The sequence below is a fragment of the Loxodonta africana genome, chromosome 8 (assembly GCF_030014295.1).
Source record: "Loxodonta africana isolate mLoxAfr1 chromosome 8, mLoxAfr1.hap2, whole genome shotgun sequence".
Taxonomy (NCBI): Eukaryota; Metazoa; Chordata; class Mammalia; order Proboscidea; family Elephantidae; genus Loxodonta; species Loxodonta africana.
Window position 1 is genome coordinate 33,360,169 of NC_087349.1, and position 18,623 is coordinate 33,378,791.

At 38.1% G+C, this 18,623-nt stretch overlaps 1 protein-coding gene across 3 annotated transcripts in view; it reads left to right on the forward strand.

Annotated features, from left to right (window-relative positions):
* The window catches only part of TFEC (transcription factor EC), a 220,635-nt gene that overhangs the window by 41,662 nt on the left and 160,350 nt on the right, over positions 1-18,623 (forward strand). Inside the window, exons 2-3 of one of the 3 annotated variants that reach the window (XM_023544568.2) lie at positions 5,851-5,898; positions 6,852-7,104. In XM_023544568.2, coding sequence (XP_023400336.2) covers positions 6,907-7,104 — 198 coding nt within the window. In that variant the 5' untranslated portion in view covers positions 5,851-5,898; positions 6,852-6,906. Of the gene's footprint in view, positions 1-5,850; positions 5,899-6,851; positions 7,105-18,623 lie in introns of those variants that run through there. The other 2 variants (XM_023544575.2, XM_023544574.2) reach the window with 2 other exon arrangements.

Sequence of the window (18,623 nt, forward strand, 5' to 3'; positions counted from 1 at the left end):
GAAAATAAAGAGTATCCAATTATCTGAATAATTCTGACACATACTAACAGCTGTGTAATAAATGTCACAGGGTGCTGTATCGTGGGCTGTCTTATGGGCACATTCCGCCCAGTGGTTGAAAGCTTTCTTGGTTTACGTGCGTTATTCAGGTGTTCTCCAAAAGTAATCTCTCTTGGCCAGGGAGAGTAGAGGAGAGCTAGGTAGACAATCTATTAATAATTCTCAGGACAAATCAGACTTATTTCTGCCATAATTGATTCCATTTGGGGAGCTCCAAAAGAGTGGGTGGCGTTTCTGCATATTTTGCTAGAGACAATGACAAAGCACTAGCTCTTCCAGAAGAAGCGCGTGCCCTAGGTTAAACGACAAGAATCACGGCTTTCTCCCTTCTTTTGGTTAAAAGGTGTCGTTGTTAGTTGCCGCTGTGTCAATTCCGACTCAAGACAACCCCATGTGTGCAGAGTAGGACTGCTCCACAGGGTTTTCAAGGCTCTGACCTTTCAGAAGCAGATCGCCAGGTCTTCATTCTGCGGCGCCTCTGGATGGGACCAAACCACCAAACTTGTGGCTACTAGTCAAGTGCTGAATCATCTTCATCACCCAGGGTTGAAAGGTGGTAATTGTTATTTTACCTGCTTGTATAGGCTAAAAGGAAATAAAAATCATTTTGGGGTGAGATTTTCCTCTGTCTTTTCAAGAAAACATTCTTCTATCAGAATGCAAAAATGGATGATTTTTTTCTCATTAAAAGTGGACTCTTTACTGTAGGACAAATGCTTCCTGTAACTAGTGAGTAAATTACCGGGAGAGTAAAGGCTTGCTGCAGAGCACGACAGACCTGCCGGAAAGCCTGGGAGCTGGCCAATCAGCAGACGCTTCCGTACCTGGAATTAGGTACATTTTGAGGACACGTGTTCTTATTTGCTCATTCAAAGAATAGTAGATTCTTTATTCTTAGAGTTCTAAGACGACTCACAGGAGCTGCTCGTAGAAGGTGGTCAGTAAATATTTGCTGAATAAATGCATGAATGTATTTTAAAGTCCCTCTCATTACTACAGAGAGTCATTTAGCCTGTGCGTGAACATTTCAACTGATTGAAAGCTTACAAAATTCCAAGGCAGTCTTTTTCATTGGCGGATCACTCTAATTATTAGAGCTTTCTCTCTCTCTCTTTTTTTTGCGAGTCAGATTTTATCGCCGTGTAATTTCCACCCTTAGGTTTTATGGAAGAACGTTAAAATAAATCTACTTCCCTTTTCACATGAAAGTTCATCACATGCTTCAAGACAGCCATCATGTACCCCATAATTCTTCTCTTCTCCAAGCTAAACTACCAGTTTCCAGGTGATAATGTTTCCAATTCCCTCACCATTCTTATTCTTCTTTCCCTGTTACTTTTTTTTGTCAATGCCTCTAATAAACTTATCTATATGTTTTATTATCTTTCATGTAACGAGTAAATTTTGCACCAAGGCCTGTGATAAGCACTTTGTATACTTTAGTCATCACACCAACTATCTAAAATAAGTTTTTCCCCAAACAAGTTATGTACATGAAAACACCCTGCCAAGGCCACACAGCTAAGAGACATGGTTTGCATTCATACTTGCTGTAAATAACTACAAAGACAGGTGCAAGTAGCTTAGCCTTTCTGTGCCTCAGTTCCCTCATCAGTAAAATGGAGCGTTACTATGATCCCTACTTCATAGGACTCTTGTGAGTTAATATTTAATAAATGAGTTAATATTCATAAAATACTTAAAGAAGTGTTTGGCCCATAGAAAGCTCTATGTAAGAGTAAAGAAAGAGAGAAAGGAAGGAATTATACATAAGCCCAGGATGTTTCTTTTAAAGTGGGTGTAAAAAACAAACCCGTTGCTGTCGAGTTGATCCCAACTCATAGCGACCCTATAGGACAGAGTAGAACTGCCCCACAGAGTTTCCAAGGAGCATCTGGTGGATTTGAACTGCTGACCTTTTGGTTAGCAGCCGTTGCTCTTAACCACTAAACTACCAGGGTTTCCAAAGTGGGTGTGGTAGGTTGAATAGTGGTCAGACAAATATGTCCACACCCTAATCCCTGGGACCTGTGCATTTTACCTTATATGGCAAAAGGAACTTTGTGTTTATAATTAAGTTAAAGATCTTGAGATGGGAAGACTATCCTGGATTATCTGGGTGGTCAGATATAATCCCTATGTTGTTTATAAGAAGGAAGTAGGAGAAGTCAGAGTTAAAAAGAAATACATGTGATGCTTTTTAAGGAAGGAAGGAGTCACAAGCCGAGGAATACAGGTTACCTCCAGAAACTATAAAAGGTGGGATAACAGATTCTGTCTTAGAGCCTCCAGAAGGAACCAGGCCTGTGTACACCTTGATTTTAGCTCAGTGAAATTGATTTCAGACATCTGTCCTCAAGAAATACAGGAGAATAAATTTGTGTTGTTATAAGTCACCAAGTTTGTGTCAATTTGTTACAGCAGCCATAAAAAAAAAAAAAAAATTGGTTGTCTAAAATTTTTCTGAAATCTTGCATCGAAAATAACTCAGGTGTAAAGAGCCAGAGTTTCTTCTATGAGAGCTATAATAAGCATTGTGTCGCCAGTCAACATGTAGGAAAATATGTCTTACATGTAGAAGGTTCCCACTTGAATGTGATATTCCTAACATCTCGAGAAGGAGATTTAAATAACAAAAACCACACTAACAACATTAGATCAGTTCTACTCTGCCCCCTTCTCTTGAGCATCACTACTGTGTGGGAGACTCTCTTTTGGTGCCTCTGTCGTATCCTCAGGGAGCCTCAGGTGGTGCAGTAGTTAAGTGCTCAGCAGCTAACTGAAAGGTTGGCGGTTTGAACCCACAAGCTGCTTCAGCAGGTAGAAAGATGCGGCAGTCTGCTTCCATAAAGATGACAGTCTTAGAAACTCTATAGGGCAGTTCTACTCTGTCCTATAGGGTCACTATGAGTTGGACTCGAAGGCAGTGGGTTTGGTTTGGTTTTGCTTGTCATCCTCTGTCACATGTTCTCCTTCCTCCATTATCTTTAGAGTCTCCTTTGGATTTTTTTTGAGCGTAAGATGCTCCAGTGTCTCTTCCTAGATGGGTCTTTCTCTCAACCCCTCAAATGTCTGTGGCCATTCTTTGCACATCTAAATCTTAATTGAGGGAGTCTCTGATGCTTCTTATTACTGTTGCATTTCTTGGATGATGCTTTTGTGAAGCCTCAAGTGTTCACAGGCAGCAGTAAAAGGGTCTTCGCTTCTCAAGACATAGATTGGCATACTTGAAGAGTCTACATCTCTTTAATCCTCCTGAAGGTTGGGATGGGAGTGTACAGATACCCTCTTTCTCCTCTGGAACTCCATCCTCTTTCCCCTACCAAGTAGATCATCGTCAAACTTAACAAGGAGAATTTCTGCTTTTAGACAAACAGACTCCTTTACTTCTGTTTCCACAAATTATCATGTGCTTGGTTACTGGGTACATACATCTATCAATTCATCCTAAATTCTTATCTTTGCTGTATTTGTTTTGTGTTGGTTTCGATTTTTCCTTGGTCTTGTTTAGGAGCCATAAACATCTCTGGACACATGGAGCCTTTGGTAAATGGGCACCCCTAGATCTATTCCATATGAGTTAATGATTACATTTATTTACATTCTAAATCCAAATGAAATATTTTGTATTTTCCACTAAGTAGCTTTGACCCATCATTCCAACCTATCACACTATTAATAATCATAATAATTTATTATCTGCTGTGTATCAATGACTATTATGAATTTAAAATATTATACTTTATTGATAATTATGACCACTAAATTGATGTTATTAGAATAAAGACTATCATTAAAATAGTTACTAAAATTTATTTCTAAATGCTGATTTTTTCATTCAGTGAATTAGTTATTTCTCCCAACTTAGTTTCTCCCCCGTATTGGAATAGCCTTCATCCTATGTATTTCTCTATATCTTGTTGAATATGCTGAACAACAGAAGATAAAAGAAAGGCTCTGTGTCCACTGTGACAAATATCACTCCAAGTCAGTTTTCCAAACTTGTGTCCTTTGTCTCCAAAGTATCCTAAAACAAAGAAATGGGGGGCCTGAGAGCGATTTTTAATAAATCAATGAGTGAACATTTTGGGAAAGAAGACATTCATGTTGAGTTATTAATCAGCTCTCTTTGGGAATGGCAATTTGAACAACCTTCAACCTAAGTAGTAACTGAGCTCCCAGAGATTTAGTCTATCAATGAGCACATTATAAGCATCTCTGTGAAATGCTTTGCTGAAATTAAGATTTCCTTATATCTCCCGACAAGCACCCTAGGAAGATACATCACTGATTTCATTTTATAAAATAGGGACAAGGAGACATTAAAGCGACCAGGGGCAAACCTTCAGAAGAAAAACCCAGAGCTTTTTTCTTCATACAATTTTTTTTTTTTTTACTCCAGCTTCCCCATCTTCTAGCGAATTCCACTTTCTTTTTCATGGACTCACAGACTAGCTGTTTTATAATCTGCTTTAGAATTTCATGGGGGCTAAAAATATTCTGATCATTAACTTTGGTTCCTCAAATATTTTTCCAGTTTCCAAGCTCCTATTTTTTTTTTTTATTATTGGTCGGGCCTGGACAGTTTAACGTATTTAGATTGCTTTGCAGATCCCTTGTTACCTATACTCCTAGACTGAGATTCAATTTCATTTTAATGCTTGCTCTATATACGAATGATTACTATGTATTCTAGTTTAAGGCATAATTCAGAGTTGAGTAGTTCTGCTTTTTTAATATGTATATCCATTGCTCTTGGGCTGCAATTTGCCATAGAAAAAGTTGGCCTTTCCCTAGATCCACCTTTCCATACCAGGGCTTCTACTATCTTCCAGTGGAGGTTTGGGAGTTCAAAGCTGGCAAATGCCCATCTATGTTTAAACACTTAACAAACCAACTAATCACTATTTGTTGAATTCCTATTATGTGCCAGAAGCCGTATGAGATGGTGACTCTAACGACATAAGAGGCAACATATAAGAAATCTTGCCCCTGAGGAGCTTACATTCTAGTATAGGGGGTGGGGGTAAGGGAACAAAGAGTAAGCAGGTAGTTGGAGTAATATGTGATGATTGCTATGAAAATAATTGAGTGCAGGGTGTTGACTGTACGCAAGAGAACATTTTACCCAGTGTTGAAATAACTGTTAACATCTCACTTTTTTAATTAGTTATAATCTCTCTCATTTTCTTCCGTTATTATTCCAGGTACTGTATTTTTACTCAAATAATGTGTACATTCTATTTTTTTTGCCATACCTTTTTTTTTGCTAGACTTGCCTTCCCCCATACCCCTGTGAGTATTTTGTTGCTGTAACATGTAAAAAATTAGCATAGCATGCTTATGAAAATACCTTGCTGTGGTTGGCAAAAAACAAAAACAAAACAGAGAATGGGTGTTATTTGTGTAAAAATATGGTACATGTTTATGTACTTTTGAGAGCGGGATCATATCACGTACTCCTTCTGTATGCCTTGCTGTGCTTAGGATACTGCCTGTCACATTGAGCGTTCAGTGTATATTTTTTGCTATATAATAATGAAAAAACCAAACCCATTGCTGTCGAGTCGATTCCAACTCATAGAGACACTATAGGACAGAGTAGGACTGCCCCATAGGGTTTCCAAGGAGCGCTTGGAGGATTTGAACTGTCGACCTTTTGTTTAGCAGCCATAGCTCTTAACCACTGTGCCACCAGGGTTTCCAGTTTAAATAATGAGGCAACATTATTAGAATTAGAAGACTTATTGGAGTTGAACAAAATTGACCTTTTTTTTTTTTCCTTTGCAGATTTCTAACAACGATATAGTTCTGTAAGGGAAAATCAGAAAAGCAAAGGTTGGTATGATACCTTATAAAGGCTTAAACCAGAGTTTATCTAAGAGAGGTTATTTAAAGATACAAGCTAGAGCATGAATTCTAAACTCCCTGGGGCATGTTTGTTTAATCCAGCCACTTCACATTATTGCAATGTCTTACGTGGTGTGAGATTTTATAGAGACTAAAAAGAAGAGGATGTTTTTCCCCATACGTTGAACAATAACATGTATGGCCATTAGCTACATGTTCAATTCCTCTAGCAGCTTCATCGTTTTACTTTCATTGCCTTTTAAGAGGTTACTTCTAGGACAGCATTGCTCTTCAGTCTGCGATAGCTCAAGTCAGAAACTGAGTGAGGAAAATGAGCTATCTATTGTGGTCTGTTTCTCTATTTGACAGTTGTTCCTATTTTGTGTTTGTTTCTCCTTTAATGAGGATACAACTTTCATCCAGGGAGATGTATGGGTCACTTGTTAGTGCACTTAAATACACCAAGGCACTCCACCAGCTGGAAATTGTGACTTGTAGTTGAATTATTTTTGCTCAGCAAATGGTTTTCCTTTTGACATATTTTAATATACTTGCACACTGAGAGCAAGAGTGGGTGAACAGAAAACAGACTGTTTTATTAACCCAGCAGTCACCTTTGAGGTTTGTACATGTCCACTTTTTTCCTTGCCTTTGTACATAATCCCAAGAGACTGGTACCTGGCTTTGCTCAGAATAACAAAGTCAGGCACAAATCTCCAAACACAATTGTTAGCTGAATGCCAACTGTTTCTTCTCATCTTCTTTTTTTTTTTTTTTTAACTTGAACGTTAAGAATTGTATCTTTATGGGTGAACCATAGCCCTTAAAGAATGAGTTTGTTTTTCTATTTCAGATGCTTCCCCTATCATTTACTAGATTTATTTTACAATAGGTAAACTTAAATGATAAAAGAAAATAATTTTTTTCTATGTGTTTTGCAGGGTTTCTCTTCTTTTTTTCAAATCCACTAAATAGTGAGAAGAAAAGAAGAAAAACATGTTACAAGCTCTAACTGGAGTCCAATTTCAGATGAGAGAACAATTAAGAAAAAAGGAGAGGAGACTTCAACACAGCCAGGGAGCCAGGGTCCAGCGTACTCAATTCCACATGCAATTTTCATACACACCAATGTGTCATAGACTTTTTCAAGTAAGACCAGAAATTTCTTCAAGTCAACTACCATCCTTTTTCAAGGTACATATCTGATACATATGTAGCCATAATTTCTAAATAAAAAAAAAACGTAGTAAGTAACCAGCCCTGAAAATTCATCCATTTTAATTGTACTCAAAAGTAGAAGAGAAAACAATTCCCGGGAAGTAGCTACAATTCACGGTGATTCATTCAACAACGTGTAAAAATTAGAACAACAAAGCATACATGCAAAGTATATAATTCTCTCCTTCCAATTGCCACCACTACCACCGCCACCACCACCATCATCAACATCACTGGTATGATAATAATACTGCTTGGTATTTTGGAGCTCTTCCTACTTTACAAAGAAGTTTCATGTCACCTCAGTTTACTCATCAGTGAGGTGTGTCATAGCAGTAGGTGGATTACTAATAGTCATAAGCTTTTTAAAAAGCCCTCCAAGAACTATAAAGTACAAATGTTGTGGTGAAGAGAAAGGACATGTTCTTTGAGTTAGAATTCTGTGTCTATGACTCCATTAACAGTGGGCCTTTAAAAGCCTTGTTTAATTGAATTGTTCAATATAAATATTAATAACTATGATAAAGAGTGGTTTTGAAGCGTGATGGGAGATTATTTTTGTAGAGGCCCTATCACAGTGTGTATAAATGCTAAATGTATTTTAGATGAGATTTTTGTACTGGGGTAGGAAGTTAGAGTAGGTAACTTTGAAGGCTAACAACTTCAAAGTATTAAGCGCGTGATCCTAAAGTTAGTAACTTACTCAAGTGAGTACAGCAAGTAAGTAGCAGAGGCAATATTCAAATCCATGTCTTCCAATTCTAGAATTTTATTTAATTTAAATACTATATTCTGAGAACCCACTCTTTACCAAGTCCTTGAGCTAGATTTCTAGGGTACAAACACAAGAGAGACCTTGCTACTGAAGTAGTATAATGTAGTAGGGGAAATGAGCACAATGCAAGAAAAAGAATATGCCATAGGTGTGGTGCATAGTGATTGTACACTGGTTTGGTGATGTCATGGAAGGCTTTATTATCTTAGGGACGTTTGAGTTGGACCTAAAAATATTGCTACATCCATTCTCAGGGAATAGCTCCTAAACTAGGAATAACTATATAGATCTTATTTAAGTTTCATTTTAAACTTATTCTTAAAAATAAGTTTATTCTAATAACCATCAAATTAACCTTTAGTTACATTCTGCTTATTTATTGTAAATTAAGCTCTCAAAAATCAATGCTTCCTAAGGTCATAGATACGTTTTGTTTATAATTGGTTTTGACTTTATTAATTTTTTTTCTTTTTAGTCCTTGTAACTTTCTTTACTGAGAAATGCTTAATCAGGCAGGCTTGTAATGGAAAAAAAATCACATAATATTTTGAGATCTGTATCTATATTTTAGGATAATTGTCAACATCAGGTTTATATTCTCACCAACAAAACATTTCAGCATTTATTGAGTTTTTTATGGGATCAGGCGTCATACTAAGCACTTAATTATTTCTAATTTTTCGGTACTCTCAGTAGCTGGGAACCTTCTTTTGTGGATACTGAAATGAGGCTCTGGGATTTTAAGAAATTAGCTCAAAATTGGGCAACTAGGAAAAATGTTTAACCACTATGTGGTTTAAAGTCAGGAAAGGTGTGCATCTGCTTGTATCCTTTCACCATACCTATTCAATCTGTATGCTGAGCAAATAAGCCAAGAAGCTGGACTATATGAAGAAGAATGGGGCATCAGGATTAACAACCTGCGTTATACAGATGACACAACCTTGCTTGCTGAAAGTGAAGAGGACTTGAAGCACTTACTGATGAAGATCAAAGACCACAGCCTTCAGTATGGATTACACCTCAACATAAAGAAAACAAAAATCCTCACAACTGAACCAATAAGTAACATCATGATAAACAGAAAAAAGATTGAAGTTGTCGAGGGTTTCATTTTACTTGAATCCACAATCAACACCCATGGAAGCAGCAGTCAAGAAATCAAAAGGTGCGATGCATTGGGCAAATCTGCTGCAAATGACCTCTTTAAAGTGTTGAAAAGCAAAGATGTCACCTTGAAGACTAAGGTGCACCTGACCCAAGCCAGGGTATTTTCAATGCATCATATGCACATGAAAGCTGGACAATGAATAAGGAAGACAGAAGAATGATGCCTTTGAATTGCGGTGTTGGTAAAGAATATTGACTATAGCATGGACTTCCAAAAGAACAAACAAATCTGTCTTGGAAGAAGTACAACCAGAATGCTCCTTAGAAGCAAGGATGGCAAGACTACATCTCACATACTTTGGATGTGTTTTCAGGAGGGATCAGTCCCTGGAAGACAGCATGCTTGGGAAAGTACAGGGTCAGTGGAAAAGAGGAAGACTCTCAATGAGATGGATTGACACAGTGGCTGCAACAATGACCTCAAGCATAACAACGATTATGAGCATGGCACAAGGCTGGGCACTATTTTATTCTATGGTCACTATGAGTTGGAGCCAACTTGATGGCACCTAACAACAACAACAAGGAAAAATGTTAATACTCTATGACTGTGACAATGTTGGTATTTCTTATTTATCCACCTAATTGGGCTTTACCACTTTCTTACTAGCTTTATAAGTGAGGACTCTGATGAGTTTCAGTAAAAACAACCCAATGTGAAGTAGACTAAACCACAGGAGAATTTGTTGGCTCATATTAGCAGGAAGTAGAGCAGATACCAGGGCTAACTGGAACCAGGACTTCAGATATTGTCTAGAACTTCTCTATCTTTGCATATCGTCTTTATTCTCAGAATGGCTCCTCCTTGTAGCAAACAGTGTGGCCTTCAGTGCCTCTGGCCTTTCATCCTCACATCTTGCTGCCAAGGAATATAGGGGCTATGTTAACTGGCTCCAGTGTGAAAATTCCAGGGAAAGGTTTGCTAGGATCTCATGTCCAGCACTTGGCCAGTCATGACCAAGATGGTGAGTGCTGCGTTCCGTTCTTATTTGACAGGTGTTCACTTTTGTGGCCGAAGGGGGAGATAGATAGGATAGCCTGTTATCTGAATTGGGTAGGAATGCTTGTAGTCATGGCTTAGAAGAAACTATTATGAACCAGGCGGTCATCTCAGTCGGTGTCTATAAACACAGATTATTTTGATATCTGTTCTTATTACCTTAGCTTATTCTCCACCGTTTAACACCTTATCTGTATAAAATCACATCTATAGAGTGGAGGGGTTTTGTCTAATTTTGTTCATTAATCTAAAGTCAGGTGTGTTTTGAACATTTGAAACTGATTTGATGTGGATATACTCTCTAGATCTTAAACATTTGCTATTTATCTAGTGTAGAAAATTCTGTTTTTGATTGGGAACAGGATCAACCTCTAAAATTCAAAGACATAAAACCCAGCATATAACGGATAAGTTTAAAACTCTGTAGAAGTGATATGTGGACAGACATACCTTACACAATGGGTGCATTTGGTCAACTCTGTCTTTGGTCTATGACTGACAATGTTGGTTAAGGAGCCCTGATGGCACAGTGGTTAAGTGCTCTGCTACTAACTGAAAGGTTGGCACCCACTCTGCAGGAGAAAGATGTGGCAGTCTGCTTTCATAAAGATTACAGCCTGGGAAATCCTAAGGAGCAGTTCTGCTCTGTCCTATAGGGTCACTATAAGTTGGAATCAACTCGATGGCAATTTTTTTTTTTTAATGGGTTTTTGGTTAGCATGTGTCAGCATCTCAGAGATGGATTAAAACAATGTGATATGATCTGGGTTTAAGAAGCTGAGGACAAGGCCCTGGTCTGTAGGGACTTTTTGAATATAATGCCGATTTTGAAGGTCTGTTTGAAGTCATCAACCAGCTTACACTTTCGACTTTTTAAACATTGTGACACGTTACTGTAAAAGATCCTAAGCCTTAGAGACTCGTACTGCCTTAAGTGCAATTTATGTACTTTATTATGAAACTTCTTTTTTAAACTTCAATTAATTTAGTATCAGCTAATTCTCACATTTATATACCCAGCCTAAATATCTAAATCCAGTTATGACTGGACATCTCCGTAGAGATGCCTCAAATGATCCCTCAAACTCAATGTGCCCAGAACTGAATTTCTTCCTCAATTCAAATCCGATTTTTCTCCAGCGTTGACGATTTTATTTTATCCTGCTTTAGGTGAAAGTTTACAACTCAAGTTAATCTCCCACACAAAAATTTATACACGTATTGTTATGTGATACTAGTTGCAATCCCTATGACAGCACACTTCCCCTTTCCACCTTGGGTTTCTCATGTCTATCCAACCAGCTCCTGTCCCTTCTTGTCTTCTCATCCTGCCTCCAGACAGGAGCTGCCCCTTTGGTCTCATGTGTCTGCTTGAACTAAGAAGCACACTCTTCATCAGTATTATTTATGTTTTATAGTCCAGGCTAATCTTTGTCTGAAGAATAGTCTTCGGGAATGTTTTTAGTTCTGGATTATATTATGAAACTTTTGAAGGCACATTGTAATACGGATGTTTAATAAATACTTATTAATTGATTTAAAAAATGAAATTTGGCTGTTTTAGAGTGTATAAAATAGGGGTTTTCTTTAATCCATGGCAGAGTGTTTCTGACTAAACACCTGTCATATGAATTCCGTGTTGAAGATACTCTATGTAGGAAGCTCTGTCCTCTTGGAGCACCTAATCTCATTTTGTTGATAGCATATGTAGAGGGGTTGAAAATTACGAGAAAAGTATGGCCTGTTTCTTTTCTGTAATTAACTCAAACTTTCCTTGAACTCCTTACCCCCCTGTGCATCCCACCCCTTGCTGCTAAACACATCTTTCTGGGGTGAAGGTTGTAGAGAAGGGGAGGAAGAGATGGCTAATGTGGGAGGGGGAAGGATGATGAGACGAAATTTTAACTTTTCGGTTAAAGGAATCTCAAAGCCTTTCAGTATAAAGTGGTTGCTTTCCAGTTAAACCTGTCTCTTGTTGGCAAACACTCAGACTTTCATGGATGTGAGGCGAAGCTTGTTTGTCTTTATGGATGGCCTCCTCAGAGATGCTTCTTGCTCTGCCAGGCCTCCAGACTTCTGCTGGCTTCTACTGCTGTCTATGGCCGATTGGATTCGTGGACTGTTCTCTTGGCACAGGCAGAGGCAGAGGTCAAAGTCTATGGACCTTGGGCCTTAGCTACAGATTTCAGCTAAATGCTTCTCATTGCCACTCTAATGCAAAGGAGTATACATCAGGACACCATTTCTCATATACTGAGTTCACTCCATACTGTCAAAATCCTAAATGGGAAAAGGGGCAAATGTTTCTCTTATTTATGTTTCTTCCTCTCTCTGTTGGGCTTTCTGTCCTTTTGTCCGCCATATACAGACCAAAATGTTTTGTTTCAGAGCAGGGAATCAGGACCCTCATGTCTGTCTTCTTGTCTCCCTTTGTTATCTTTCTCCAGGCTTTTGGGCTTATTTCTTCTTGGTCTCCAGGAACTTCCTATAGCTTCCTTTCTCCTGTGTCGACATTCACTTTAACTTTTCCCTGGGACCACCGAGAAAAGGGGCTGCAGGGAAAGGAGGTGAAATATAGAAAATGGAAAATATACCACAAAGTACATTTCAAGGATATTCACCCTAATTCAGAGGGAATACTTGTAAAACAAGAGAAGGCAGAAAAATAATAATAATAATGATTGCAATTACAAAGTCAATTGCTATTTTTTTTTCCATTCCTAGGTCCTCTTATCTGTTCTAAATTTGTTCAATAACCTATAAGATTTGGTCATCTTCTTCAGATGACCAAATCTAGCATACATTTATGCTAAATACCCTTTTGAAGTTACCTGTTTTAAAGATCTCTCAGAACTTAACTTTTTATAAAGTTCAGACTAAAAAAAAAAAAAGAGGAAATTATGTTAAATGGTCTGCATAATATACCTTACATTCTTTAAAATTCTGTCAGTCTCTAGTGTTGATAAAAGGGATAGAAATTATAGAAGCTGCAGGCTGCAGTACATAAAATGACAACTATGCACTGTCTCTAAAAAATGTTTTTTTGATCAGAATGAAAGAATTTTCCCCAAAGTTCCCTTTGGTTATAAATGTAAGGGATGCATGCCCTGATCTGAGCAAATGAAAGCTACTACTATCTTATAATGAGTAATGGATGAGCTGAAATGGTAACTGTGCTTAATGCTGAGTTTGTCCAAGTTATGATCAACACTGTAATCAAGAAGCCTAAAGAAGTCACCCAATCCTCATTGTGTTGTCTGAAGAACACTTATTATACACCAGAGACTCGTGGTATCTAATGCCCTGTGAAACAGCTTTATGGCCCAGGAGTTACTAAAGGAAGGAAATTGCTCACGGAAGCTGAGAGCAGAAAGAGTGGGAGTCACCTGCTCCCACCAAGGTCTCAGGTATAAGGCAGGCTGGCACTGTGATTCTTATTAATCAACACCTGCTCCTCAGTGTCTGTCTCGATTTTAGGTAATGAAGCAGAGAAAATGATACAATCTTTTATGTATTGCAGCATCCAGAAAAGTTATAACATTAATTTTCTTTCTCCTTCGCTATGATTGGCTTATAATTTTAGCCTAATTTTCCTTTACTTATCCTGAAACATAGAACATTGGTCACCTTTAACTTTATAATCTCCCTCCTTAGACATGAGACTGTTTTTCTTTTCAACTTTTCCTTGCATGTTCCCTTTTTTTTGAGGCTTTTAATGGCTTATTATGAACAGTAGTCTTCTCTTCAAGTTTCTCACATTTACTTGAAAATACATAATGGGGATTGGCCAACAAAAATATAAAATGTTTCTTTATGATTTGAATACAATATGTACTCAGTATTCAACTATGTTTTGCTAATTTTTCATGGCAATATTGCATTCCTCATTTACAATTATCATTTAAATAATAAAGGTCAGATATATAGATGTTAATTATTTCTAGTAGCTGCTAGTAGGTGAATAAAGGTGTCTGTAAGTCTTAACTGAGTCTGGGGTGAAATTGCAGACATAGATAATTGAGAAAAGCAGGAGGAGTATGTATTTCCATTCTAAATTTCATTTTTAATATTAATATATAACTATATAAGCTAAGAGACTCAGTGCAAGATTTAAGGAAATGCCTTCACAAAATAAAACAAAAGAAAAACCTTGCTGTGCTTCAGTGTTTTGTACTTCATAAATGGAATAATTATCCATGCACTTGCTTAAGCCTTAAAACAGATCAGCCTTTATTCCTCTTTCTTTCATCAAAGCTATTCCAAAATCCTGTTGAGTCTCCCTTGTAAATAGTCTCCCTCTCTATTTCTGCTGCCACCACCCATTCTAGTCTATCATCATTTCTCTTCTGACTTCCTACCACAGCCCCACACTGGTATCCTTACATACAGGCTTGTTTCCTCAGATCTTTCTCCATCACATAGCCCCAGTGATCTTTCACCATGTAAATGCAATCATGGCAACAATGATGGGTTGAGTTCTGTCCCCAAAAAGATATGCTGAAATCCTCACCTTTGGTACCTGTGAACATGACCTCCTTCGGAAATAACATCTTTGCAGATGTAATTAGTTAAGATAAGGTCATACTGGATTAGGATGGGCCCTAAATCCAATGACCTGTGTCCTTATATGAAGATACAGAGGGAAAATGTCATGTGATGATCGAAGCAGAGATTAGAGTGATGAGCCTACAAGCCAAGAAATGCGAAGATTGCTAGCAACCACCAGAAGCTATGAGAGGGCAACCATTAGAAGCTCAGAGCCTCCAGAAGGAACCAACCTTGCCAACACCTTGATTTTGGACTTCTAACTTCCAGAACTGTGAAAGAATAGATGCGTGGACCAGCTTAGTTTGTAGTACATTGTACCAGCAGCCCTAGTTTTTCAACGACATAAATGGCGACTATACACATGGACCTCACCGGATGGAAAACACAGGAATCAAATCGAGTACATTCGTGGAAAAAGACATCAGTCAGAACAAGGCCAGGGGCTGACTGTGGAACTGGCCATTATTTGCTCAAAGGCAAGTTCAAGTTTAAGCTGAAGAAAATTAAAACAAGCCTGCAAGAGCCAAAATATGACCTTCGTACATCCCACCTGAATTTGGAGACTGTAGAATAGATTTGATGCATTGAACATTAATGGCCAAAGACCAGACAAGTTGTAGGATGACATCAAAGACATCATACATGAAGAAAGCAAAAGCTAGGGATAATTCAAAGGCAGTTACAGCAGTACATTGACAGGGAACTGCTGGAAATTCAAGCTGGATTCAGAAGAGGACACGGAGTGAAGGATGTCATTGCTGACGTCACATGGATCCTGGCTGAAAGCAAGGAAAACCAGAAAGATTACCCGTGTGTAGACTGTGTGTATCATAGCAAATTATGGATAACGTGTCGAAGAATGGAAATCCCAGAACACGTAATTGTGCTCATGAGGAACATGTACATAGACCAAGAAGCAGCTGTTTGAACAGAACAAGGGGATGCTGCATGGTTTAAAATCAGGAAAGGTGTGTGTCAGGGTTGTGTTCTTTCACCATACTTATTCAATCTGTATGCTGAGCAAATAATCTGAGAAGCTGGACTACATGGAGGAGAATGTGGCATCAGGATTGGAGGAAGACTCATTAACAACCTGTAATATGCAGATGACACAACCTTGCTTGCTGAAAGTGAAGAGAACTTAAAGCACTTACTGAGGAAGATCAAAGGTGACACTCTTCAGTATGGATTACGTCTCACTTTTATTTATAAAGAAAATAAAAATCCTCACAACTGGACCAATAGCCTTCTTTATGAGAAACAGAAAACATTGAAGTTGTCAAGGATTTAATTTTCTTGGGCCCACAATCAATGCCCATGGAAGCAGCAGTCAAAAAATCAAACCATATATCGCATTGGGTACATCTGCTACAAAATACCTCTTTAAAGTGTTGGAAAGCAAAGATGTCACTTTGAGGACTAATGTGCACTTGACCCAAGCCATGATATTTTCAATAGCCTCCTATGCATGCCACAGCTGACCAACGAATAAGAAACACCAAAGAAGAATTGATGCCTTTAAATTATGGCATTGGTGAAGAATATTGAATTGAATATACTATGGACTGGCAGAAGAATGAACAAGCCTGTCTTAGAAGAAGTAGAGCCAGAATGCTCCTTTGGATCAAGGATGGCAAGGCTTCATCTCACATACTTTAGGCGTGTTATCAGGAGGAACCAGTCTCTGGAGAAGGACATCATGGTTGGTAAGGTAGAGGCCAGCGAAAAAGAGGAAGATCCTCAAGGAGATGGATTAACACAGTGGCTGCAACAATGGGCTCAAACATAGCAACAATTGTGAGGATGGTGCAGGCCTGGGCAGTGTTTTATTCTGTTGTACATACGGTCACTGTGAGTTGGAACCAACTTGATGGTACCTAACAACAGCAACAACAGAAAGTTAATACAGCATCTTTTTCTCAAATAAACAAACATACCTACAAAACCTTTCAGTGGCTTCTCATTCTCTTTAAAATAAAGTCAAACTCCTTAATTTGGCTGGAAATGACCCTTAGGTAATTCTCCCTACACTCTACATTGCAGTTCTCTTAGTGAACTGTAGCCAGAAGACAGACTAAAAAAAAAAAAAAATTGAGATTATATTCTCCAATATGACCTTGTGTCCTGATTTTCCATATTAATAATTGAAAATACATGATTAGGCTTTGAAAACAGAGGACTATGTGGTAGGATTCATATCTACAAAAAAATAAGAATGTCTCCAATATTTCTTAAGATTAAAATACCACACAATGGGATAGTGGCAAGCTAAGCTTAGAATTTTCCTTAGGAATCATCTTTGGATCTGCTCCAGGACATGAAAAAATGTTCAATTGAATTGAAGTTTTCAGACATTACTGAATGACAAAATTATTTTTGTCTAGAAAATTTTCAAAGCAGTCTTACTTGTTGCCTGTTATGACCATAAAATTAATAATACCCTGAAGAATTTCCTAATTCTGAGATACGAGTGAATTACTTAACAATTTATAATATTTTCATAATTGCAACCCCCAAAGGTCATTTCTGCAATCAGTGCTATTTTAAAAGTAAAAATTCCTTTGCTGGTTATTGTGACAAAAACATCCCTCCGTTTTCTTGAACTAATTATTTAGATAGAGATAGCCACTCAAGTCTGCTATGGGCGCAACTTAAGTATTATTAAAACTTTAATCCATGAGTTGTGTAGTTAAGGGCAGAAGCAACACCTGTATGTTGAACTTATTTAAAACGGTTACTTTCTGATTCTGTCTTCATTTTCCTTTCTCCTGTTATGGCTGGCGTATATTGCAATTGCCTTCTTCCTTCACTGTTATTAACTTTTCCCCTTTTATCAGAAAAAGGATCTTGCTTTCTTTGATTCCCTTATTGATATTTTAAAAGGACTTTTTTCCTCTCTTGCTGTCTTTCTCAGGCAAGTCCCATCTCAATTGTCCTTTCTCATTCATTGTCATTCTTTGTGCCCATCCTCTCATCCTGGCCTAATTTTGTCATTTCTCTTTTTTGGGGGGGGTGGGGGGCGGTGGGGGGCATAGGCTTCAGGAATCTCACGTCAGTTTCAGGCCTTAACCAAAATGTCATCATTTAAAATGGAAATGCCAATTTACACCAAAAAGGGAAGTTTTCTTGTTTCAATAAATTGGAAAATTAGGCAACTCGTATTCATCCAAAGACATTTTAAAAAAGAACTTCTAAATAACTAATAATTGGAAAATTCTGATCTTGGGCTTCAGTCACTGAAGATAAGGAAAGACATCTGCTTCGGTGCCCCCATCTGGCTTTCATACACAATTTCAGGCTCAGGATGCCCTTGCTCTTTCTTTTATCTATGCCCATCCTCTTGGACGGTGTGCTCTCACCCTAACATATTTTCAGACCCTTGCCATAGGGCAGAAGCGCCATGCAAATTATTTGTTGAGATAGATAGCCCGCATAACACTGTAAGTGACATCTGTTCTGTAGGAAATCCCTCCCCTGTGGCAGGAGTGTCATATTGGCAGTTTTTAGGGATATCGGATTGACATGCAGGAACGATCGGCTGTTTCATCTTATCCTGTGTTCCCATTCACCGAGCATCCAGTGCCAGATGCTTTGGAGGGACACATAACCCCCTGACTCTCTCTGTTGTTCTCTCTACACCTATGGCAATCGGCAGTATTACACTATGGGGAAAATTTCTTCCTGACCCCAGCTGGTAACCAAATTATGCCCTAAAGCATGAAGATTGGCATACTTTAAGGTTTCTTGTAGTTAAGACGATGGAAAATGGGATGTTTTTCATATTAACGTGCTCATTAGATTGTTTGACCTAAATAAAAGCTTGAGTAAGAAATTTCACAAATTACTCTTAATAGCTTATTATTTGGCAAAATCAGAATGGCAGATGAACATTTTAATCTTTTAAGAGTGCTCGGCCCCATGTTTGGCAATTGATTCTTCTCTTTTAAAACCAACTATTTGAAGCAAACAAAAAGAAAAATGTCCATAGTCCACAATGGTTTA